Source organism: Cyclopterus lumpus, chromosome 1 (assembly GCF_009769545.1).
Source record: "Cyclopterus lumpus isolate fCycLum1 chromosome 1, fCycLum1.pri, whole genome shotgun sequence".
NCBI lineage: Eukaryota > Metazoa > Chordata > Actinopteri > Perciformes > Cyclopteridae > Cyclopterus > Cyclopterus lumpus.
The window spans coordinates 14,816,588-14,837,686 of NC_046966.1; the positions used below are offsets into that span (position 1 = coordinate 14,816,588).

Below are 21,099 nucleotides of genomic sequence, written 5' to 3' on the forward strand. Positions count from 1 at the left end.
CAATTTCTAACATTTGCATAATTGTAGTTGGTTGTGGTGGGAATCTCTCGGCACCTCACAATCTGATTCAGATTCAGACTACGGCTACGATGCAATTCTAAAATGATTATTGATTTATCTTGATGCATCAACCTTTTTTATATACATTATTTACTTTGTATCATTTGTTTATCCGCTGATTTGATTAAAAAGCAGATGAATTCACTTCCATTATCCTTTATTAATTAAATATTAGTAACAAATAAAAGAGATTTGTCAACTGGAGGGTTACATTTCCAAGCATTGCATAAATTAAATGGGGCCTGTAGGAGCCTCCTCAAAGTAAAAACACATAATTCTGCATGTTCTGAGCCATTTGACATAACAAGCTACCCTTATTCACAAATAATCAATATAGACTTCTCTTCAAACAAATCTGCCTGTTACAGGCAATGAGCATTCAGCTCTCATACAAACATAATGTTTTCTGGAACACGTGCTCAAACTATACGTTTACGGTGACACTATATTCTGTGGTAACGGATGTCACACATAGCGTGTTACTACCACCCGACACAAGTCCTCAGTGAGTCCATGACTTTAGGTTCTGATTCTTAATGGCTGAAGAGGGAGGCAAATCCTCATTAAAAAAAAGTTTCGATCTACTTCATGATTCGCATTCAACTTTTCCAAGTTGGCCGGAAAAAGACACAAAATGCTTCCACACGTTACCTTTTAAGCCAGTGGGACGGACAGCCCGGTTTTAAATTTCCGTTGATGAGGTTTTTCTGCTTCGAGTCATAATTGTTCAAGAGAGATTTGCGATACATCTAAGAATCGATTGTTCCCACCCCAAGTAGTTAATCAAAGGAGTTTTTCAAAATGAATGCTGAAATAGTTGAAAACATTGCTATAAATTGATATGGCAAACTTCAAAGTTCAAAGTTCAAAGTTAGCTTTATTGTCACTTCTTCCATTTGTGCAAACATACAGAAGATCTGAAAGTACGTTTCTCTCTTGTCCAACATAAAGTGATTGTAGTAATAATAACAATAATAAAAGTAATAAAGTGCAAACAGCTAACAACAACAACAACAACAAAGAACATGTAAACAATATATAAAGCAAACTTGTTAGCAAAGCGTTGCTTATTTACACATCGAGCAGTTACAGATTCAAATTAGCTGTCAAATGGAGTCATATTTTTGGAAAAACTGACAAAATCCAGGTTTGACATTTAAATTAGCGGTAAGAGTGGGCAGCTACTATAAAGCTCTGTAAAAACCGACAATTCTCTGTAGGTTCATCACTACCAGAGACCCCCTTTCACATTGTCACACTGACTACCTTTACATAGACACTAATATCTGAATGACAATATTCCAAATTTGATATGGGTCGTGTAAACTTCTTATTTCATTTGGAGATTCAGAATTAGGTCTTATTCTAAATATACCATTTTTCAAATTAAGTCATGTGGGATATTCAGATATTGTTCTGGTTTTAGGAGCGTTCTTTGGAAATATTTAGCGCATTCAGAAAATGCATCTCAATTGGGGTATTTATGGCAGTTTATGACACACAGCCTCTTGTGTCTATGGCCAGCTCTGTTCGTTGTACACATGGTAGTACACCAACTAGATAACACTTTGCATAGATGCATGCCCAAAAGACACATTTCTTGTTGGAGGGAACAAATACACCTGTTTTTAAAAAATATGAAAGACTTAATGAGTCAAATGACTTACTGTGTTGTGAAAGGGTTGTTTGAGCCATTCAAAAACATAAAAAGACATTACACAGCCTCCCGTTTTTCAATGGTATGTTCCTCTGGTGAACGCTTGCCCTAAAACGGCTGCAGAACTGGATTGAATAATAGGAAACGTATAACTGACATCAAGTAGACAATCAAAAGATCATCAAGAGTCGACAGACAAATAAGGTAGTGAAACCTGCTATGACACTATGCTGTGTACAGTTATAGCTACTAAATGATCCATATTATATCTTTTGATAAAGTGGCAGGTAAACATGAGCTTTATTAAGCTATAAATCAGGTAGATGGGACTTCACATGCAATAGATGACTGTTTGCACATTCCATTGGATTACAATCTCTGAGTTAGTAGTTAACATGAACATCTTAAATGATCCACTCCAACCAGTGAGCATCATAGTAAACATCCAAGCCATATTTACAGGTAAGTATTCATTAATGTTTAATTTTCTTGAAAACAACCAAATCGGATTGATAGTATGACATTATCCCACATAATGCAGTCTTGAATATAATAACCTGTGAAACATTCTGTCAAATATATGTCACAAGTATACATGAGATTAATGCAGAGCACAACTATTGAGGTAATGTGTGCACATAGCTCGGATTACAAGCTTCGATTTATTTTTTTCCGCACTAAACAGACATTATATATTAAAGGATGTTGTTATGTAATTTTCATGCAGAAGCAGTTTTGTATATGTTCCAGGAATCCTCTTAGCTGGATTATTGTAAACAGTGTTTACATTGTGGATTCCCATTCTGCCCAATAAATTGCTTCCCACCAGATGAATAAGGCTTTAATGAAACAGCAGGTTTCACTCAGTTTGAAGTCAAATGGAAGCAGGGAGTGATTCAATGTAATTGTGTTACTTCCTTGGTGTAAAGAAGAACACCAAGATGATGATGTGCCTAGGAAGAGGAAGTCTGCTGTTGGGATGGCGCTGCGTCCCAGTGCACTTTAGCCACTATTTTGTGTGTGCGTGTGTGAGAGAGATTCCTACATTTACCAGAATCACTTCAAAGGTGCCTAGAGAATGAGCATGAATATGAACTTGTTGTATCATACTGTAGTGTGTAAGCACCAGAGTAAGCCATTGCTTTAATTCTCATGCCAAATGCTGGTATTAAGCACTGATGATTTAGATTTTATTTGGTTGTGAGTCTCTAGTGCAACATTGATCTGGCACCATCATTGGAAAAAATGTGACAAGAAGAATGCTGAAAGAAAAACAACCTTATGGCATGGTGATATAACAGGAAATGTTTTTAGTTTACTAGGTGGGTGAAATAATATTATGTTGGTGCAAAGAAACAAAAAACAAGTTACTCAAATCAGTAATGTTATTATAAACCATGTAAAATCAAAGATAGCGCAGTGTTTAAGAGAACTGGAAACAGTGTTAGAGGTTCATTCCTAGAAAAATTGCTGAGCCACATGAAGCCAAAAAAGTTTGATTGCCAGGGATAAGATTACTGGGCTCTTACGCATCCATGGGGCCCATAGAGAAAGCACACTCGCATTTCCTTTAACCCAGCCGCTCGACTCACTCACATGAACAGCATTTCATTATGTCTACGGAAATGACTCTGGATTTGGCTATAAGTGCATTTAAAACGTTTAGGACCTAATGATTTGAAGGGTCCGCCCTGTGAAGACTCAGAAGTTGTAATTCCACGGTTTGGCCACTGTGTAACATTTGGTTCAACACCTGGTGCTCTTCCTGGGGGCTTGTTTCTACTCAGCTGCAGTGCTCTCTCTGCTGCCACTGGTGGCCGAAAGCTAGTATGCAACAATAGCACTGATTAAAACAGCAGGCTTACGTGTACAGTGTATATACTGTAGTATAGATACATAAATGCTCATATAGCGAAGCAGCTAAAAGTAAAAATGGAACACTCAAAACACATAACCGAGTGATTGTGAGTACATTTGAAGTACTTTGTGATCTATTGCATTCAACTAGTCGCCAAGGCTACTAAGTTTCCTCAATCCTCTGTTAGCAGTACATGAATAGGACCTTGTGTGGGGTTGTCAGTCTTATGGTTTGCATGCAGGTTGGAACCCGCAATAATTATTATTATTATTATTATTATTAATAGTAATTATCAGTATTATTTTTATAAAACCAGCTTCATTTGCTTTCCTCAAAAATCTAAACAATACAAACAGTATTCGATACAATCTTATTCTCACCCCAAGGGAAAGATAAAATAAAAAAGAACCTTTTACTTTCCGGTAATTGCTATCACATCTTCCTCATCCATTGCTCTGGAGGGTGACATTCAATGTGATGGGCTGGAAAATGATCAGCGACAAGAGAATATGTCAATGGCAGAGAGAGACTGCAATATTTCTGGCAGATAAATACTCAAACCAGAACGCCACTCTCTGTCCCAGGTTCTACTGGTCTGCTGACGAACCAGTCAGAGTCTTACAGACCATTTGGCAATGGTACGGATCTTTGTTGTTCTCTGTGACACAACTATATTCCTTAATCCTCGCTGACACATAGTTCCCCGTAAATTACTGGGATAACCTTTCAGCCACTGCTTGTGATTTTCACTTCATTCAGAAACATTTTTGGACACAATTCTACACATGATTGTCCCTGAAATGTTACTGCTTTCATTCATATACAATGTTGGAGGGATTTTGTTGAGTTTGTAAATTAGCAGATTGAGCAGCAGAGGATGACAGGTTCTATGACAAACACACACACAGACACACACAGACACACACAGACACACACACACAGTTTATCAAGAACAATACTACGTTAATACCTGCAAAGAGCTAGTTAGAAGAGCAGCCCAGCTTTTGCAATCTGCCCAGCGTGTTCATTCTCCAAAACTAAAACCCCCTACTCAGTAGTTTAAACTGTGGAGTCTGCATTTATCCTCTCTCAAACATTCTCAATGGGCTTTCAGATGTCAGATTAGCAGCACTAGCTCTAGTCATGTCAACATTTTCTTTTGATTTTCCGATCTCCAGAGCAGTCATTTTCATTAGATTCTTATTTATTACTAAAACTGTTTTTGACAAACAGCAGGGCATGTGTTGCATAGCTCAAACCATGAAGTTTAGGCTTGATTCTCTGCTTTCCTGCTCGCTTTTGCCAGAAACCTCCATTGAATCATTGAAAATGAAGTTCCCCAGAGTATTTTAAATTTGATGTCTGTTTTTATACCTGTGGTGGAAAAGTGGCCCCAAATCTCCTCTAATTCTGGGTTTGTTGTTTTTTCTAATCGAGCCGGCCATCTGTCAGTGTTAATGAGAGCTGGGATGCTCTGACAGTCACTTGTGTCTTTGTACCTGACCAGGCTCTGGCATGTGTTTTAGAAAGATCAGAGAATCAGTTTGATACGGACTGTAATTTTTTTTTTAAGCAGCGGTTCTGTAATGACATTTTAGTGGCTACTATTATTATCTAACTGTTATGTCTTTTGGATTCTTTAAAGGTCCTGATAGATGATATTTTTTTCTTGTGTATTTTTTAATTTAACCTTAATTTAGCAAGGATAATACATCTAATTTAACACATATAACACACTTAATCATTTTAAAACAACACAAGAATTTCATATAAAAAATGGTACATTCTGTACTCAAAATAATCCTTAATCTTGTTACCAAAATATTGCAAATAAATAATCTAGTTTAAAATGTATCTGAAGCTCACACCAAGATGAGGATCCAAAAACTCCAAATGCACCTCCTAGTTTCAAGTTCTAGCAATGACGTATCTTATTTGTATCTATGATCAGAGGTTGCAGGTGATGATAGTCAGCAAAGAATATTGATAGGGAGGCAGTTTGTTTAATATGGCCTTATATTTTATAAATATATTTTATGAGTTTGCATTCGTGAAGTGTATTTTAAGTATGTATGGCATTAGGAGGTGCATTTCAGCCAAGATTTGGAAAAATTAAAAATACAAAAATTAATGAAAAATAAAAATGTTTGTGTTTGGTGGGAAGTATATATTACTAGGAAAGGAAACTCCCATTCCACCTTAACATGCGTTTTGGGTGATTGAAATGCAGTCGGATAGTGCTTGACCACATGAAAGTACAGGACGGTTTGTGATTTGATGAACCGAACCACCCCAGAGATGCATTGTTTTCAATACAAGCTTAAATACAATTACATTTTCAATCTACATACTAGATGAAACGGGGGAGAGGATGTGACGATCGGATATTTGAGCTGCACAGAGTGATTGGATTTCACAGCGGACACTGTCACTAGAGACACACATTAATACCAGGTGTTAATGTAATCGGGTATAAGCTGGATACAATATGCATTTTTAATGCAAGGTGTAAAGTGGTCAAAGAGAGACAACATTGCCCCAAACTGTGTTAATTTACATCTTTGTTTAATATGAAAGTTATTTTTTTAAACCATAGAGGACATCTACTGTATACATAAAAGATACTATTCTCCTGGGTACTGACAGAGGTTAAGTAAACCCTCTTTCTCTTTCTCCGTGCAGGTGACTGGGACTGCCATTCTCTAGATCCTACAGTGTGGCATGTAAGTTTCAGAAAATCATGACAGATTCAGAGCAGGTGCTTCTGCTGCTCCTTACTTCTAATAATGTAAAAAAAACACACAGAAACTATGAAGTGAGTTGATACAAAACAAAACAATTGACCATTTTTTCCCCTTCTCTCTGTTTTTCCTACATTCTAATCTGCCCTCCTTCACAATGCATTATAACTTTTCCTGTAGCATCCGGTCACATGGCAGCCGTCCAAAGAGGGTGATCACCTAATCGGATGCATCACACTAAGTAAGAGGTCGGCAATGCCCCGCGAGGCTGGCTCCCTCCTCGGCCTAAAAGTAAGCAGGGAACACTTAATCATTCAGACCTGGTCCACACCCAGCTTGCAATTAGCTTGTAAATTATGTTTGAGTGTTTGTTTTAACTTTAGTTGAGTGCTCGATGAGTTTAAACTGGAAAAAGGAGTGTGGCAGAGATTAAATATGTTTGGAAGCCAATCAAGAAGTTAGCATCGCACTGGTTTACTTGATGACAAGCCAATGGGATTTCTGTAAAAAAAGAAGCTCCGTGGCAAACAAATGTTTATGATACTTACATGTTTTGTTGAGAAGCATAAACCTCACAAATGAACACCCCTTTTTTTCAAATCATTTTTGAAGAGTAAATGCAATCACCAGAAGTAAAAAGCTAACATTAAGCGAAGTACACCACGGTCACATGACTTCTCGTCACCACCACAAAGCTGAAGGCGTACAACTGGTGGGCATGATTACGTTTAGTAGTATCCGTTAGTCACTTGTTTGCAACCTTATTTAAGGCGCGATAAAGCTTCAAAAAGTAAGAGGGGGATGTTTCCTGATGTGTTTTATGTTGTAGAACAAAAACATTACAAAATGTTATTTCAGGCATCAAACCAAAAACCCATAAAAAAAAACCATTGACTTTGAGATGAGGGTAGTGGAAGTGCACAGATGCTCACTCATTTACGGGTTTTAGGACGCACTCCTTTAGCCCTCAATAGTGATGCTTTGTAACTCCTGTGACAGCTGACTGGTTTAATGGCTAACAAATATTTAAAGTTGAAGAATATTACACAAGCAACACGACTCAAATACAAGGAAAAACAAGGAAATACAAGCGTGACCCTCTGTTGCCATCCATTCTCCTTTCTCTCCTTTGTGTGCAGGTGGTTGGAGGGAAGATGACAGAGACGGGGAGACTCGGGGCCTTCATCACCAAAGTCAAGAAAGGCAGCCTTGCGGATGTTGTGGGACACCTTCGAGCAGGTCCACACATCTTGTTTCTATGCCCAATTTAAAGTGTATATCTGTGTGGGGGTGGACAGCAAAAACACAGACCGTTAACAAGGCCACATTTGTTAGCCATTGCATTGCTCTATCTGTGATTTGAGCACTCCCTATATTACTGACTGTCACTTCCTGATTATTGATTCAAATCATGTGTTAACGTTGGGGTGGTGAGGTTACAGAATTACCTTTTGCTGTGAGTTTTGATAGTTTGGTTATTTGTCATCGCCTGATATCGGCCGTAGAAACTTTGAGTTCATTATTACTCTTCCAAATAGTTGGAAGCTTGGAAGCTTCATTCACAACGGAGACGTTTTAATTCTGAATCAGCTGCATAGCTTTTTTTTTTTGGCATGTCTATTCATTCTGTTTGAACCTTGTATATGTGCACAGGTACAAATAAAGATTAGGCTATACTAATATTATTAAATCATACTTTTTGTAGATTTCCAGTGGTGACTGCTTGGGATTGCAGTGTTATTAATTCCAAAAGTCAACATTTATTAAAAGATAGATCACTTCTATAATTCACATAATGTTTTCATCTTACAACATGTTATGTTTCAAGCCATATTTGTTGGTGTTTAGCTTTTAAAAAATAAAATGTACACTGTTGTCAAAAAGATGTTTGCTCTTCAGCTTGCCGCACACAAAGGGAGGCAAACACCTGTATTAACAAGTAAAGTAAACTTTCAAAGAGTAGGGAAAAGTGTCTTGTATCAACGTTTGTAGTGCGTAGTGCGCTGGCGATAGCAACGGCAGCTTTCAGATGTCAGTCAACCGCTGCAAAAAGAAGCACCCACTCAGACTTGAAGCTGGTAATTTTGTCCAAAAACAGTTTGATCCTCTTGAAAATACATGCATAATAGCTGCATTAGCACAATAGTTTATATTTCCTGTCATGTGAAGAGAATTACAATTTCAGTTTGAAGATGTAAATATGTAGAATTCTCTAGCTTTTTCTAGTCAAATATACTGCCAGATTGGCCTCGAGTTGGATCATCAATGTATGTTTTGGCCATCTTGGTTCCAGGTGACGAGGTGCTGCAGTGGAATGGAAAGTCGTTGCCCGGAGCAACTAAGAAAGAAGTGTACAACATTATCCTTGAATCCAAGGCTGAACCTCAAGTGGAAATAGTTGTTTCAAGACCGATAGGGTAAGATTAACGTCATCGATATATTAAAACGATCAATAAAGTACATAAGAGATGGCATTGACAGACACTTTTAATATGTCTCCCTCCTTTATCTCAAAGCTCTATCAACCGAATTATGTCCAAAAACTTCTTGAGAAAAGTGTATAGAGCATATCAGTAAGTAGTGCTGATTTAATGGGTGGAACCTTTCCCCTCATGCCTTCCCTGAAATCCTGAGATCCAAGAGATGAATCCCCTTTTCCAGCTATCCTTTTCTCCTCTACTACCCTACATGTCTGACATGTAAACATGTATTTGATTGACTGCTCGCTCTTCTTCTACCATGCAACTGTTTGTTGACATGAGTCTATTCATTTGATAAAGATGAATGAACACTAACCTCCTGACTGTGACTTTACATTTCAAGTGTCTTGAAGTATATTCTGAACATTTGAAGTTGAATAATTCACTGACCTTTTTTACAGAGACATCCCAAGAATCCCAGAGTCATCTCACCCTCCTCTAGAATCTAGTAAGTTTAAATACGTGCAGCTTTATTGGCTGTATACTCTATGGTATTAACATTGTTACCGCTATTGTAGCAGAAAAACACTCTTTACATTTCAAGGTATGCTTTAATTCCAGCTTTTGGAGTTGATTGTGCTTCTTTCTGAATTTTAACAACAACTCTTGATCCACATAACAGCAGGGTCCAGTTCCTTTGAGTCCCAAAAGATGGACCGACCCTCTATATCTGTGATGTCTCCTACCAGCCCAGGGACCCTCCGAGACCTTCCTCTGGTACTGCCTGGACAGCTCTCTGTGAGTATCTCAACAGGACTGAGACAACTTGTCAAATCCAGCAGCTTGGTCAGTGGTCAAACTACGACGCTCCACATACCCCTCTCGCCTCGGTTTTGCTCGCGCAAGGCTGCCTTTAGATGGCGTAATAATAATGGAGGGAGAAAAGAGGTAGCATGGGGACACAGTATAAAGAGTGACAAAGAGGATGAACAAATACATTCTTCAGCCAGGAGATCGTTGTTCGTGTCCCCTAGTAAACTAAAAGTCATTGTTGGCTTATTTAAATTTGCTTAACTTACGTGTCTAACATGCTTATCTTAGGTATGTACAAACATACGTATTTTAACCTAAACCATGATTTGTTTTTATTTTAACCAAGTACATTTGTTGCCTAATCCTAACCGAGTAGTAGCCTGACTTACTGAAACTACGACATGTACTTAACCTGCATGTTGAAAAATGATGCTGAAGGAGTCCTTGGTGTGTTCAACACCAAGGAGTCCCAACAAAGCTCTGTATGTGACAAATTGGGAGTGAGAATGTGTTGGTATGTGGTTCATGTGAATTGATACAGATATGGATAGAGGCTAACGGCTGTCACACATTTTTACAGGTGAAGCTGTGGTATGACAAAGTGGGCCATCAGTTGATCGTCAACGTCCTTCAAGCCATAGACCTGCCACCCCGACAAGACGGACGACCTCGTAATCTCTATGTCAAGATGTACTTCCTGCCTGATAGGAGGTAAGGTCATGTATTTTGTTTTGTAGTCCATCCCACATGTACAGTGCATCAGTAATGACCAGCAAAAGATGATTATACCAACAGTAAGGAATATAATCAACACGTTATCTATCTGCTTGTAATTTTGATTTGCAGCATGAAGCATTTCAACATATTATTTCGGATCTTTTAAAGTCATTTTCCAGAAACATGCCTTCCTCTTGTAACTGAAACTCTGTGTGTTCACACCTTTGTTAGTGATAAGAGTAAACGGCGGACGAAAACAGTGAAGAAGAACGCTGAACCCAAGTGGAACCAGACCTTCCTGTATTCCCACGTCCACCGGCGGGACTTCAGAGAACGCATGCTAGAAATCACAGTCTGGGATCAGCCCAGAGTCCAGGAGGAGGAGAGTGAATTCCTGGGGGAGGTGGGCTACACATGATATGCATACATTCTTTTTACAATGCAAATATTTGCAGCTGGAGCTGTTGCTGCTAAATTATAGTTGTTTGTAAAACTGCGAACAAATGTGTGAGTTTCCAGATTGGACCGTTAATAAGAATACACTGTATACTGTTATGTTACATGATGTAGTCTATTGTGTATCGGGGATGTTGCAATTACATGAGCAGTGCCTTATAGCTGCAGTGTGTAAGAACTTACGGTGGCCTTCAGCTAAAGTAAAGTCAAACTGAAGTTTGTCCTTTCTGGGCTACAGTAGACACATGGGCGACTTTGTAAGGAGGACCTGTTCACTATGTAGATATGAAGGACTCATTCTAACCTGACAAAAATATGATTCTTAGTTTCAGGTGATTATACATAATGAAAATATATTATTAAATATTATTTTCCATTATTACTAACAAATACCCCTAAATCCTACACACTGGCCCCTTACACCTGTAGGTCACCAGACCGCCTGATGTCCAGTACACCATGGGAATTTACAATAAAGCCATGGGAGTGTTCAGAATGACAACATAAATTAATCTCTATCCTTTCTCAGATCCTGATAGAGTTGGAGACGGCCCTGCTGGACGACATTCCTCATTGGTATAAACTCCAAACGCATGACATGTCCTCTATACCTCTGCCCCAGCCCTCCCCGTACCTCCCACGCAGACATGTCCATGGAGACAGCCCCAGCAAGAAACTACAGAGTATGTCTGTTTGTTTAAAGTTTTTTATAGGCTGTGTGTGTATATATAAATATGTGTGTGTGTATCATTTAATCCCTACAGTGCTACTGAGTGCGTGGTTGCTAACCTTTCCTTTGCTTAGCTTTCTCTTTTGTGTCTCTCAGTGTGGGAGACTAACAACAGTACCTCTCAACCTTACCCTGTCCTGTTTGTGTGTGTGTTGTGTGTGTGCGTGCGTGTGTATGTGTGTGTGTGCAGGGTCTCATCGCATCATTGATACAGAGTTTGATGATGGTTTGATGGTAGTGACTAAAGGTGGGTGGGGGGCATGGATCGAGCATTTTCTTGTATTAGCCTGTAGGAGCCCAGCACGGGGTGAGAGAGCGTCTTCTTTGCATCCTCCAGCCTCCTTTTGGTTGCACTGTATTTATTTTTATTTTTTTAATTGTACCCAAATCAAAGTAATTAACCTTTACCCTATCAGCCTGGCAAAACTTTTACAATTCATCATATCGCTACTGGACTGCAGATTTTGAATAGCAGTGTTGTAGTGTGCAGCAGCCTTTACAGTGTACTGTACTTCACAGAGGCTGCAGTGAACGGTTTCTCCTCTTCTGCTGGGCCATAGAAACACTGAAGCACTGAGTGCATGTTAGACTGTAGAGCTACAGTTGTTCACTGCCATTCCACTGAGTTTTCTGCCATTCTCCTGCATGCAAAGGACACTGATCATGTACAGTAGAAGCTGAATATGTGTTATTTGGGCCAATAGAATCACTACAACTGCTTTGTTGTTTGACTGTTTCTGCTGTGGCTTAATTTCCGGTAGTTGCTCGACGTGTTACAGAATCTTAAGCTTGGGGAGAAGATTTTCCTTACCAAATTGCATCTTGGGAAGTGTAGTTTTTATGTACACAGGTTTGTTCCTTGACTTTATTTAGCAAAGAACTACATATTCTCTGTCAGCGTTTCTCATCTTTTGTACCGATCATTCAACAAATTTCATTTGCGACCAAGTCACGCTTCTATTTTTGTCTATATAGAAAATGAATGGTACATTTACTCCTGGAGCCCAAAACACCGATAATATCCCCTTCCCTTTGCAACTCTACTTCCTATCTTATGTAGCTACATTTATATATAACTCCTTTATGTCACAAGAAAATGAAGCAAATTCAGGTGCTGTAAATTAGAGCTGCACTGTATCAGGATAATATGCAGTAATGTTGAATATCACGATAACGATCTTACTTGTGACAACAGATATTTGAGTGTACTCAGTTTTGACTTTCTGCAGCTTTCACCATACTTCTAGAATACAAACAATTGCCTATTGAATTACAAAAACAAAATCATTCCTTATTCAACAAATGGAACTGAACACAAAAGGCACCAATTAAAACAATAATACATTTTAAAGTGCAGTTTTTCTACTTTCAACTCACTAAAAGGGGTTTCATGATGTGTTTATTGCACAAATTGACATTGTAATAATGATTTAAAAAATATATATTGTTCAGCCCTACTGTAAATATCAATATTGTGCATTTGTTGCATTATTGTTACATAACTTGAAGATAATATATTACCTATTCTATGTAGCCGTAGTAGTTAAGTATCCCAGAGGCGTTAAAACTCTCACCTCATCAAGGTTAAGACAAGAACTGAGAGATGCAAATCTCACTGATCTCAGGTCTGACAGAGACATTGCAGAAACAGTCAGCTACTCAGGCTAGTTCACATGATAGCTAACCTGTTTGTTAGCTGGTCATCTGCCTGTAAAACATCCTAATGTGATGTTCTACAGACTGTAAGAGAATGGCATCTGTAGTGGTAGTCAGTAGTTGACAACCGGTGCATCCTTATTCAAGGGCATACCTAATGCCTGGATGTGTGTGTTTTTGTGTGTTTCTATGTGTGTATCCGTGAATCGACAAACCCGGTTGTATGAATGTGTGTGTGTATACGTGTGAATTCTGCTTTCTATTGCCCTTGTGTGTTGGATGCATCGGTGCTGGATCTGTGTGTGTATGTGTGTGTAGGTGCAGAGCGTAACTCCAGGGAAAGAGAGCGGGGCAGTACGTTGGCTGTGCCTGAGCAGCAGCGGCCCGTCCAGCACCGCTCTCGTTCAGTGTCTCCCCACAGAGAGGACTCCTGCAGGGCTCGGTCACGGCCTGCACACGTGCCCATGCAAAGGTCAGTAGCTCCTGCCAGAATAACCTGGTGAACTGTCAGTGGTGTGTGTTATATTCCAGCATCAGTAGGTATCTAACAGGTAGTCAGTAGGGCAGGTTAGTCACATACATCTAATGAGCTCAGTAGCAGAGGTTATTTGCCGTTATCACATTTTGCAATCAGCCTAATGTACAGAAATGCTGTCACTTCAAGGACTGGTTAGGTTTTTATTATTATTATGTTGAGACGTGGCCAATATTGTCACTAATGAAAAACATGAGGGTGGACGGATGTAGCTGTATTACAATGGCTCACATTGTCAACTAGTACTACCTCCATCAGTAAAACAATAGGATCATGTCAAACTGACCACTCGTAGAAATCCTGTATTCTTTCGTTATTTTCAATCCCTTTTCCTTTCCATTGTTTCAATTCAATTTTAATTCAATTCAGTTTATTTTGTATAGCCCAACATCACAAATTACAAATTAGCCTCAGAGGGCTTTACAATCTGTACACATACAACATCCCTGTCCCAGGACCTCACATCGGATCAGGAAAAACTCCCCAAAAAAATAGAAAAAACCCTTTCACGGGGGAAAAAGGGAAGAAACCTTCAGGAGAGCAACAGAGGAGGATCCCTCTCCCCGGATGGACAGAAGCAATAGATGTCAAGTGCGCAGATGAACAGCGTTACAGAGTTACAACACATTCAATGAATATGACAGAAATGTATGAATAATTTGTAGGCATGGACCACGATCCAGATTTCCACAATCCATGAAACAGAAGGAGAAAGAGAGGAGGAGGAGGGGGTGGGGCATCAGCAGGGCCATGGCAGGAATATCATTTCAGTGAATGTTATGCTACAATCAATATAACGTTATATTTTCTGTCTATGTTTCAAATTAGAAAATAATTAATTTGTTTGTATTGTGTCCGATAAAACCAAAAGTAAGGGTGGACTAACTATGGACCAAGATTGTTTTACAGCAAAATAAGAAACATAAATTCATTAGATATTTTGTATTTCTTCAGGAGCCTGGATGAGATCCACCAGAACAACCACCATACCTACTCCTCCTCCCGCTACCACGACTCCCACTTAGAGCACCAACGCTCAGGTGACTCGGACTACGAGTACTCTGAGGACAGGTAACCTTTTGTTGGGATCTGTGGGGATCATTACAGTCATGGGATGGGGTTAAGAATATGTTTTAGTTTACTTTTGACCTGCTGAATTATTTCACAGGGATAGTTTGGATTTTTTGAAGTGGGATTGTATGAGGTTCGTAGTCAGTGAATTACCTACATGGCGGGCCGCACACCCCCAGTCTGGAGAAGCAGCCAGGAGTACCAGCACAACAGCAAAGTGATGTATTGTCGTCTGGCATCAGCAAAATGTATATTAGCCACCTACAATAAAAAAAAAAAAAATCACATTAGATATTTGTACTATTTTAAGCGATTTATCCTGCCTTGAGAAAGCCCTTTTCGACGGGGCACTGAAGCCGTTATATCCATCTATGCTCTGTTCCAAGCCACGGGACTCCATTGACATAAACAGTCATTTCACCTTGCGGAACACAGGAGCTGCAGGTCGACCGCTGAATCCATTGCTTAGTTTATTTGTGTTCGTATCGATTGAGGCAGCCGTAGACCAGCAACTCCGTTGTTCTGCAACAAAATGACTGCTGTTGTGAACGGAGTCTGGTGGCTTTGAACAGAGCAAAGATAACAGTTTCAATTCCCCATCGGAAAGGGCTGCCTAACGGCGAGGTAATGTGGTGGAAATATTCTAAATATAGTGTACACTATTGGTTGTTTTCGTGGTTAAAATATATTTTGCTGCTGCCTCTGTCCACAGGAGTGCATTGCTTTGTTTCTGTGCCTGTACTCATATCTGTTTCTCCAAACTTGGGGCTGGCCAAACGCCATCAACTGTATGTAAATACACTGACTGGATAAGTACCTCATACAACCCCAAAATCTAAATATAATGCCCAGACATTTGATCAGTGCTCACAGTGGGGTCACTCCACTGCTCTGGTCTTCATCATGCAGAAAGTAAGTGCTTATGAAGCCCATGTATATTTAGTTCGGTTTTCTAAAGGTTGATTTGTGTTTTGGCCAATTAATATGTGCAATGTGATATTGCCAAACTAATATCTACTAATACTACTAACTAATCATTGCAACAAGAATGCAGATGGTATTGAAATCTCAGAATTATGATTTCCTGGTTTCTCTCATTCATAAATTCACTTTGCCTGTCTGAGTTGCCATCCTCTTCTGTTGTGTTTTCTCGGGTTGTTTGTCATTTGTTCACCCATCGTCATGGCAATGACAGTGAAGTCCTGGAGATGCACAGGTCTATCCGTGGCGGGAGTGCCGAGTGCCTACACACAAACAGGTAAAAATAATAATAAAAAGACAACAACCACCATTCAGCTTTATTTCAATAACATATGCCATTTTATCATAATTTCCATTCCCACTATACTTTAACAACTTCATCTTAACACACGTAATGTTGATATCTTCAATGCAGACAGAGTGTATTGTATATCTTAAATGGACTGCAGATACTGTAGAGCAGCGGTCCCCAACCTTTTTTGCACCACGCACCGGTTTCGTGTAAGACAATATTTTCATGGACCGGCCTTCAAGGTGTGGGGGATAAATATGACGAAATAAAATGATACGTCCGGCTTAAAAACAAATACAAAATGCATAAAAATTACAACTCACCATTATGCGGGATTATCGCGTGAGAAAAAACTGTAGTGAAAAACCTGTAGCGATAAAACCTCATTTTAAGTAGGACTCCTGAAATTGTCTTTTAAATGCAGCTTTCTTTTTCATTCTTCTTCTGTCTCTTCATTGGGCCTTTTCCCCTTTCCAAAAAAGCTCATCAAAGATGGGTTTTTTTTGCTAGCTTGTGGGCTTATTTTTTGGGGTAACGTGAATGAGTTGAGCGTCTTGACATGTGTCAAGAGGCACATACATTGATAATCAATCAAATATTTTTTACATTTATTCTGCCTTTTTTGTGGCCCGGTGGTTGGGCACCGCTGCTGTAGAGTGTATGTCTGCTCATGCAACCGCATGAACACAGAATTTCAGGATCAAGTCGTAGTAGCACACTCGTAAATTCATGTCTAGCGAGCGATTGTCTGTCACCATAAAAACACACACGACATGCTGATCACTGTGTGAGGGGATTAGAGACCTGCTCGGTGGTTGACCTCAAAGAAGGCAAATCTCTTTTGATTAATTTCTTTTATTTATTTATTTCTTTTATTTGAATTTGATGTGTTCACTCACAGCAGTTGTATATTTTTTCCACTTTTTTTTCTTGCCTTACTTTACGATGCATGAACTCTACTCATACAATCAGGGGCATAGGTAGATACAGCAACACACTACCCCCCAAAATGCCCCTGTTAGTAAACGGTATCCATAAAGACATTTACAGGTAAGCATTTAGCGTGAAAGGCAGTCTTGCATACCCTTCTCTGTGCCTGTCCAGCTTTCCCATAATCATTCGTGGAGTTGGTGGGTCATTTAGTTGCAGCAATGTTCTCTCAATGCAATAAATACCCATATGTCGCCCAGACCACTATACTGCTTGTGCTTGCTTTGGTCAGAGTGTGTGCCATGTAGCTTGAGTTTGAGCTAACTGAATGGTATGTGTTGCTTTCCCTTCTGTATTATGCAACCCTTAAAGGACCATACTCATGCTCTCACATGTTGTCATCCATCAGCTACAAATCAAATATACTTTACATCACTTCTGACCATTTTCTAAAACACATCAGACGTTTTTTAGACACATTTCCTGTCTTTTAGATAGCAGTTGAGAACCATAATTCATCAACCCAGTCAAGATGGCCAAGAGAGCCATTAAAATGTTGCTTTCACATGCTGTGTTATCAAATAATCAAATCTGCAAGCTAAACAATACCAACCAAATACTGAGAATATGGTAATTTCTGTTTCATTGTTAGCTGAATCTCAAGTCTGGGATGTCAAGTTAACTAACAACAAGGACACATTATTGATACACATTGATCACTAATTAATCCTTTTGACTTTTCCTCTAGCACTACTAGGAAGTTGACATTTGTGGGTTTTTTGCGTGAAATGTCTCTATTGAATGGATTTTAATTTGTCCAACTTCGGTTTGGACCAAAAACCTGTTTTAGCTGTAATTTGGTTATATTCCCAATTAGCATGCTGTGATGGTTAACACAGTAAACATTGTTAGCATGTTGCTGATGATAGCATTAAGCTCAAACACCCCACTACGTACAGCATAGCTTCATAAGCATTGCTGTAGTTTAGAAGATCTTAGCCTTTGCTTCACCGATTATAATTATTCTATATTTTTTCACTGTCTCTTGCGAGTACTCCAAACTTTATGTAAATACAATGAATATTTGAATATTTGTCAGACTTGTGTAATTGTTTGGAAATGGTCAGCAAAATGTAAAGAATATGTGAGCTGCAGTTAATGGGCTAAAATATGCAAAACCACCAGTATTGTTCTTTAACGTATTTATCAGATGTTGATCCCGGCGTATTAGTGCATATTGATATGTAGCATACTCTTACTTTTTTTACTTTTTCTCTACCTCGGAACCAGCATTATAAACACATGATGATCAGACAGACCTCCCGTATAAGCAATGTCCTCCATGTTCTCTCTGTTCTGTGCTAATTTTTTTCATGGCACTCCTATACATTTTACAGATCTACTGTAGCTTGGTTTCCTTGTCACGTGTCACCTCGATGGCTTTAGATCTGTAGATTGTGTTATATAATCAGCATTTCATGTAATCTCCTCGTATATGTGTGTGAGTTCAATCCACAGGGAGGGCAAGAGAAACTATCTCTACACTCTTACATAATAAATTCCTCACTCTGAGGTCACAGATGGGAGGATGCACTTCATCTCATGTGTTTGTTTAGTGATTTACTGTGTTGGGTGTTTTTGTTGATCACCAGCATCACACAGCAGACACATTTCTAATCTAAAGCTATCCAAGCTTTTTTTTTTGTAAACTTGGAGTTGAGAAGAAAACCATATGTATTGTTGTGCCATAATGTCAAAATGTAAATTGTGCTTCTCTGTCTCCTTATCATTTTCAAGAAGCCTGCATAGTTTCATGCGTGTGCAATCTTCCCCTTCACTTAAGTTGCCTTTGCATATATCTGTCAGTTGCATGTGTCATTTTAGTTTTCCTTTGCCTTCTTTTGCACGCTGGTCTTTTCCCACCTCTTGTGGGCGGTGCTCTGGCACACAGCTCCACCCTCCCTGCATGCCTAAAGAGAAAGCCGCCCCTCAGGCAGGAAGGGGGCAGCACCATGCCTCGTAGCATCCTTACTCACCGTGTACTCAGGTTCACTGATGAGGTCACGGTTAGGTAAGAACACACCGACTTCACTCACCATCTCCCCGCTCATCCTCTGTCTACCCCAGAGCCTTATCTTTCTCCCTTTTTTGGGGATGACATTGCATAGCAGAGACTTAAGCATGTCCATGCACAGCATTAAACAAACACTAAATCCTTAGCCCTTGTGAGTGTAAGGCATTTGTGCAATGTCATGCGATGACAAGGAGCCAAACATCTGTTGAGAGTAACTGTCGTCACGGTGCAGCATGGCGTGGTAAACGTAGCCGAGAGTAAACTTGAATGCTGGCTGGTTCTCTCCTCTTCACTCATTCACCCCCTCACACACTTACAAGCAGGCCCCTTTCCCACTTAAACCTGGTTTCCATAGCAACTCACCAATCTTCCATCTGAGTGGTCTCTCAGAGTATGGCCGCAAGGAATGACTGGATATGATAAATGGAGATACAGCATCAGAGCCATTACATGTTACTGCACTGTCTGATGGCCTTCCTTATTCTCTCTGTGTCTCTCCCTCCATTTTCTTTCGGCCTCTTTTTCTGAACTTTCCTTCACATTATCCTTTTTTTCTCACTTTCTCTGCATTTTCTTTTGTCTACCTCCCACTCATTACCCTTTTGTTCTCTCACATTATTCACAATCCATTCTCCTTGACACCTCTGCTCCCACCCTCTGTCCTGGTACATTTTGTCTTCCATCTCTATTTCTTTCTCTTCTTACTCTCTCTCTGCTGCCATGTTGTGGTGGTGCAGCGACCTGCAGCCGCCGTTGGACAGAGTGAGGAGTGCCAGCACCACTTGTCTGAGACCAGACACCAACTTTCACTCCCCTGACAGAGACAGGTATAAAAATAAATCCACACATTTTGAATGCAGGTCTTGAATAAAGGGAATTTAATTTGCACAAAATTCTGATAAAAGATAAATACAGAAACAGGGATTATAGACTCTGCTGGAATGTTTTTACAGATCAGTCTGGACTGCATGATTGAATCATTCAACATTTTGGGTTTAGGATGCTGCATGTCTTCACGCCAGTTCATGTCATGTGTCTTGTTCATATATGAAGGAATTTGCATTGCACACTTCCATAGGAAACAAATCTACCTGCTGTTTGAATTTGGAAAATCATTTCAGTAATGTTCTGCCCAGAATACTTGAAGAAATGATAGAGCAGGTTATAGAGCCAACAAATGAGTGTGGAGTTAGATCAGAAGATGTTTGTACGATCTAGCTGTAGATTTAATTACGTAAAAGGCATACTTATTTAAACCCAAGCCATGATCTTTTACTAAACCTTGTTTGTCTAAAAGGTTTTTAAAACTGTGATTGTAATCCAGGAGAAGATATGTTTCCCTCGTATTGTAATTTATAATCATGTTATATCGGAACGTCATTTTTAAGAGACAGTGTTGCTTTGTACAGTAAGTGCTTATGCTCCGATTTCTAACATAACCTTAAATGTACCATGAGTCAAGTCAAGCTGAATCTTTTGACTGATATCAAAATAATTCATAATTTCAAAACCTTGACCTTTACTCACTAACAACCTCTCCCGGTGTTCCTACCTTGGGATGCTCCTCCTTCACCCTTCCGCCCCTCTAGGTGCTCCAACTCTTTGCCCCGCAAGACTCCCCCAAGCCCCAGGATCTTAGTAGAGTATGTGGGCCCTGAGGAAGACAGGTATACCAGGCCTGCCCCCTCCTGCTGTCCCCAACTTTTAATACACTACGCTCCAGCTCTGCAGCTCTGCTTGCCTGCTTGTACCTTCAAAGCCCATCCTGTAGCTGAGCACTCAATCTAAAATGATAGTGTTGCACAGATCTTGTCTTTCCCTTTTCCCTGTAAATATTTGTGGTCTAAAGCTGTGTAATCCCGCTTTCATTCTGCTCCACCTGCCCTTTCTGCTGAGCGCCCGTTCTGAATTTCCCCCACTTCTCTGGCTTGAAAGCGCTTTCTTTTCTCTAACACTGTTGCTGGTAGGAAAAATGTTTATGGACTGTGCAATTCTCAGCTCTATTGCTTTCACCAACCACAAACACCAAACCATAAAGTCTCAGCTTGTGCCTTTTACATTGTATCCAACACATCAGTCAGTTTTGCCATTCTGTGGGTCGTCACTCT

General features: G+C 39.6%; 1 protein-coding gene across 1 annotated transcript in view; it reads left to right on the plus strand.

Annotated features, from left to right (window-relative positions):
* Positions 1–21,099, plus strand: part of rims1b (regulating synaptic membrane exocytosis 1b) — a 68,847-nt gene that overhangs the window by 35,895 nt on the left and 11,853 nt on the right. The window contains exons 7-22 of the mRNA XM_034541365.1: positions 6,258–6,298; positions 6,497–6,607; positions 7,456–7,555; positions 8,610–8,733; positions 9,198–9,244; positions 9,419–9,534; positions 10,130–10,260; positions 10,498–10,669; positions 11,252–11,405; positions 11,643–11,699; positions 13,427–13,580; positions 14,598–14,714; positions 15,910–15,972; positions 18,869–18,988; positions 19,729–19,818; positions 20,581–20,658. Coding sequence (XP_034397256.1) covers positions 6,258–6,298; positions 6,497–6,607; positions 7,456–7,555; positions 8,610–8,733; positions 9,198–9,244; positions 9,419–9,534; positions 10,130–10,260; positions 10,498–10,669; positions 11,252–11,405; positions 11,643–11,699; positions 13,427–13,580; positions 14,598–14,714; positions 15,910–15,972; positions 18,869–18,988; positions 19,729–19,818; positions 20,581–20,658 — 1,675 coding nt within the window. The remainder of the gene's footprint in view (positions 1–6,257; positions 6,299–6,496; positions 6,608–7,455; positions 7,556–8,609; positions 8,734–9,197; positions 9,245–9,418; positions 9,535–10,129; positions 10,261–10,497; positions 10,670–11,251; positions 11,406–11,642; positions 11,700–13,426; positions 13,581–14,597; positions 14,715–15,909; positions 15,973–18,868; positions 18,989–19,728; positions 19,819–20,580; positions 20,659–21,099) is intronic.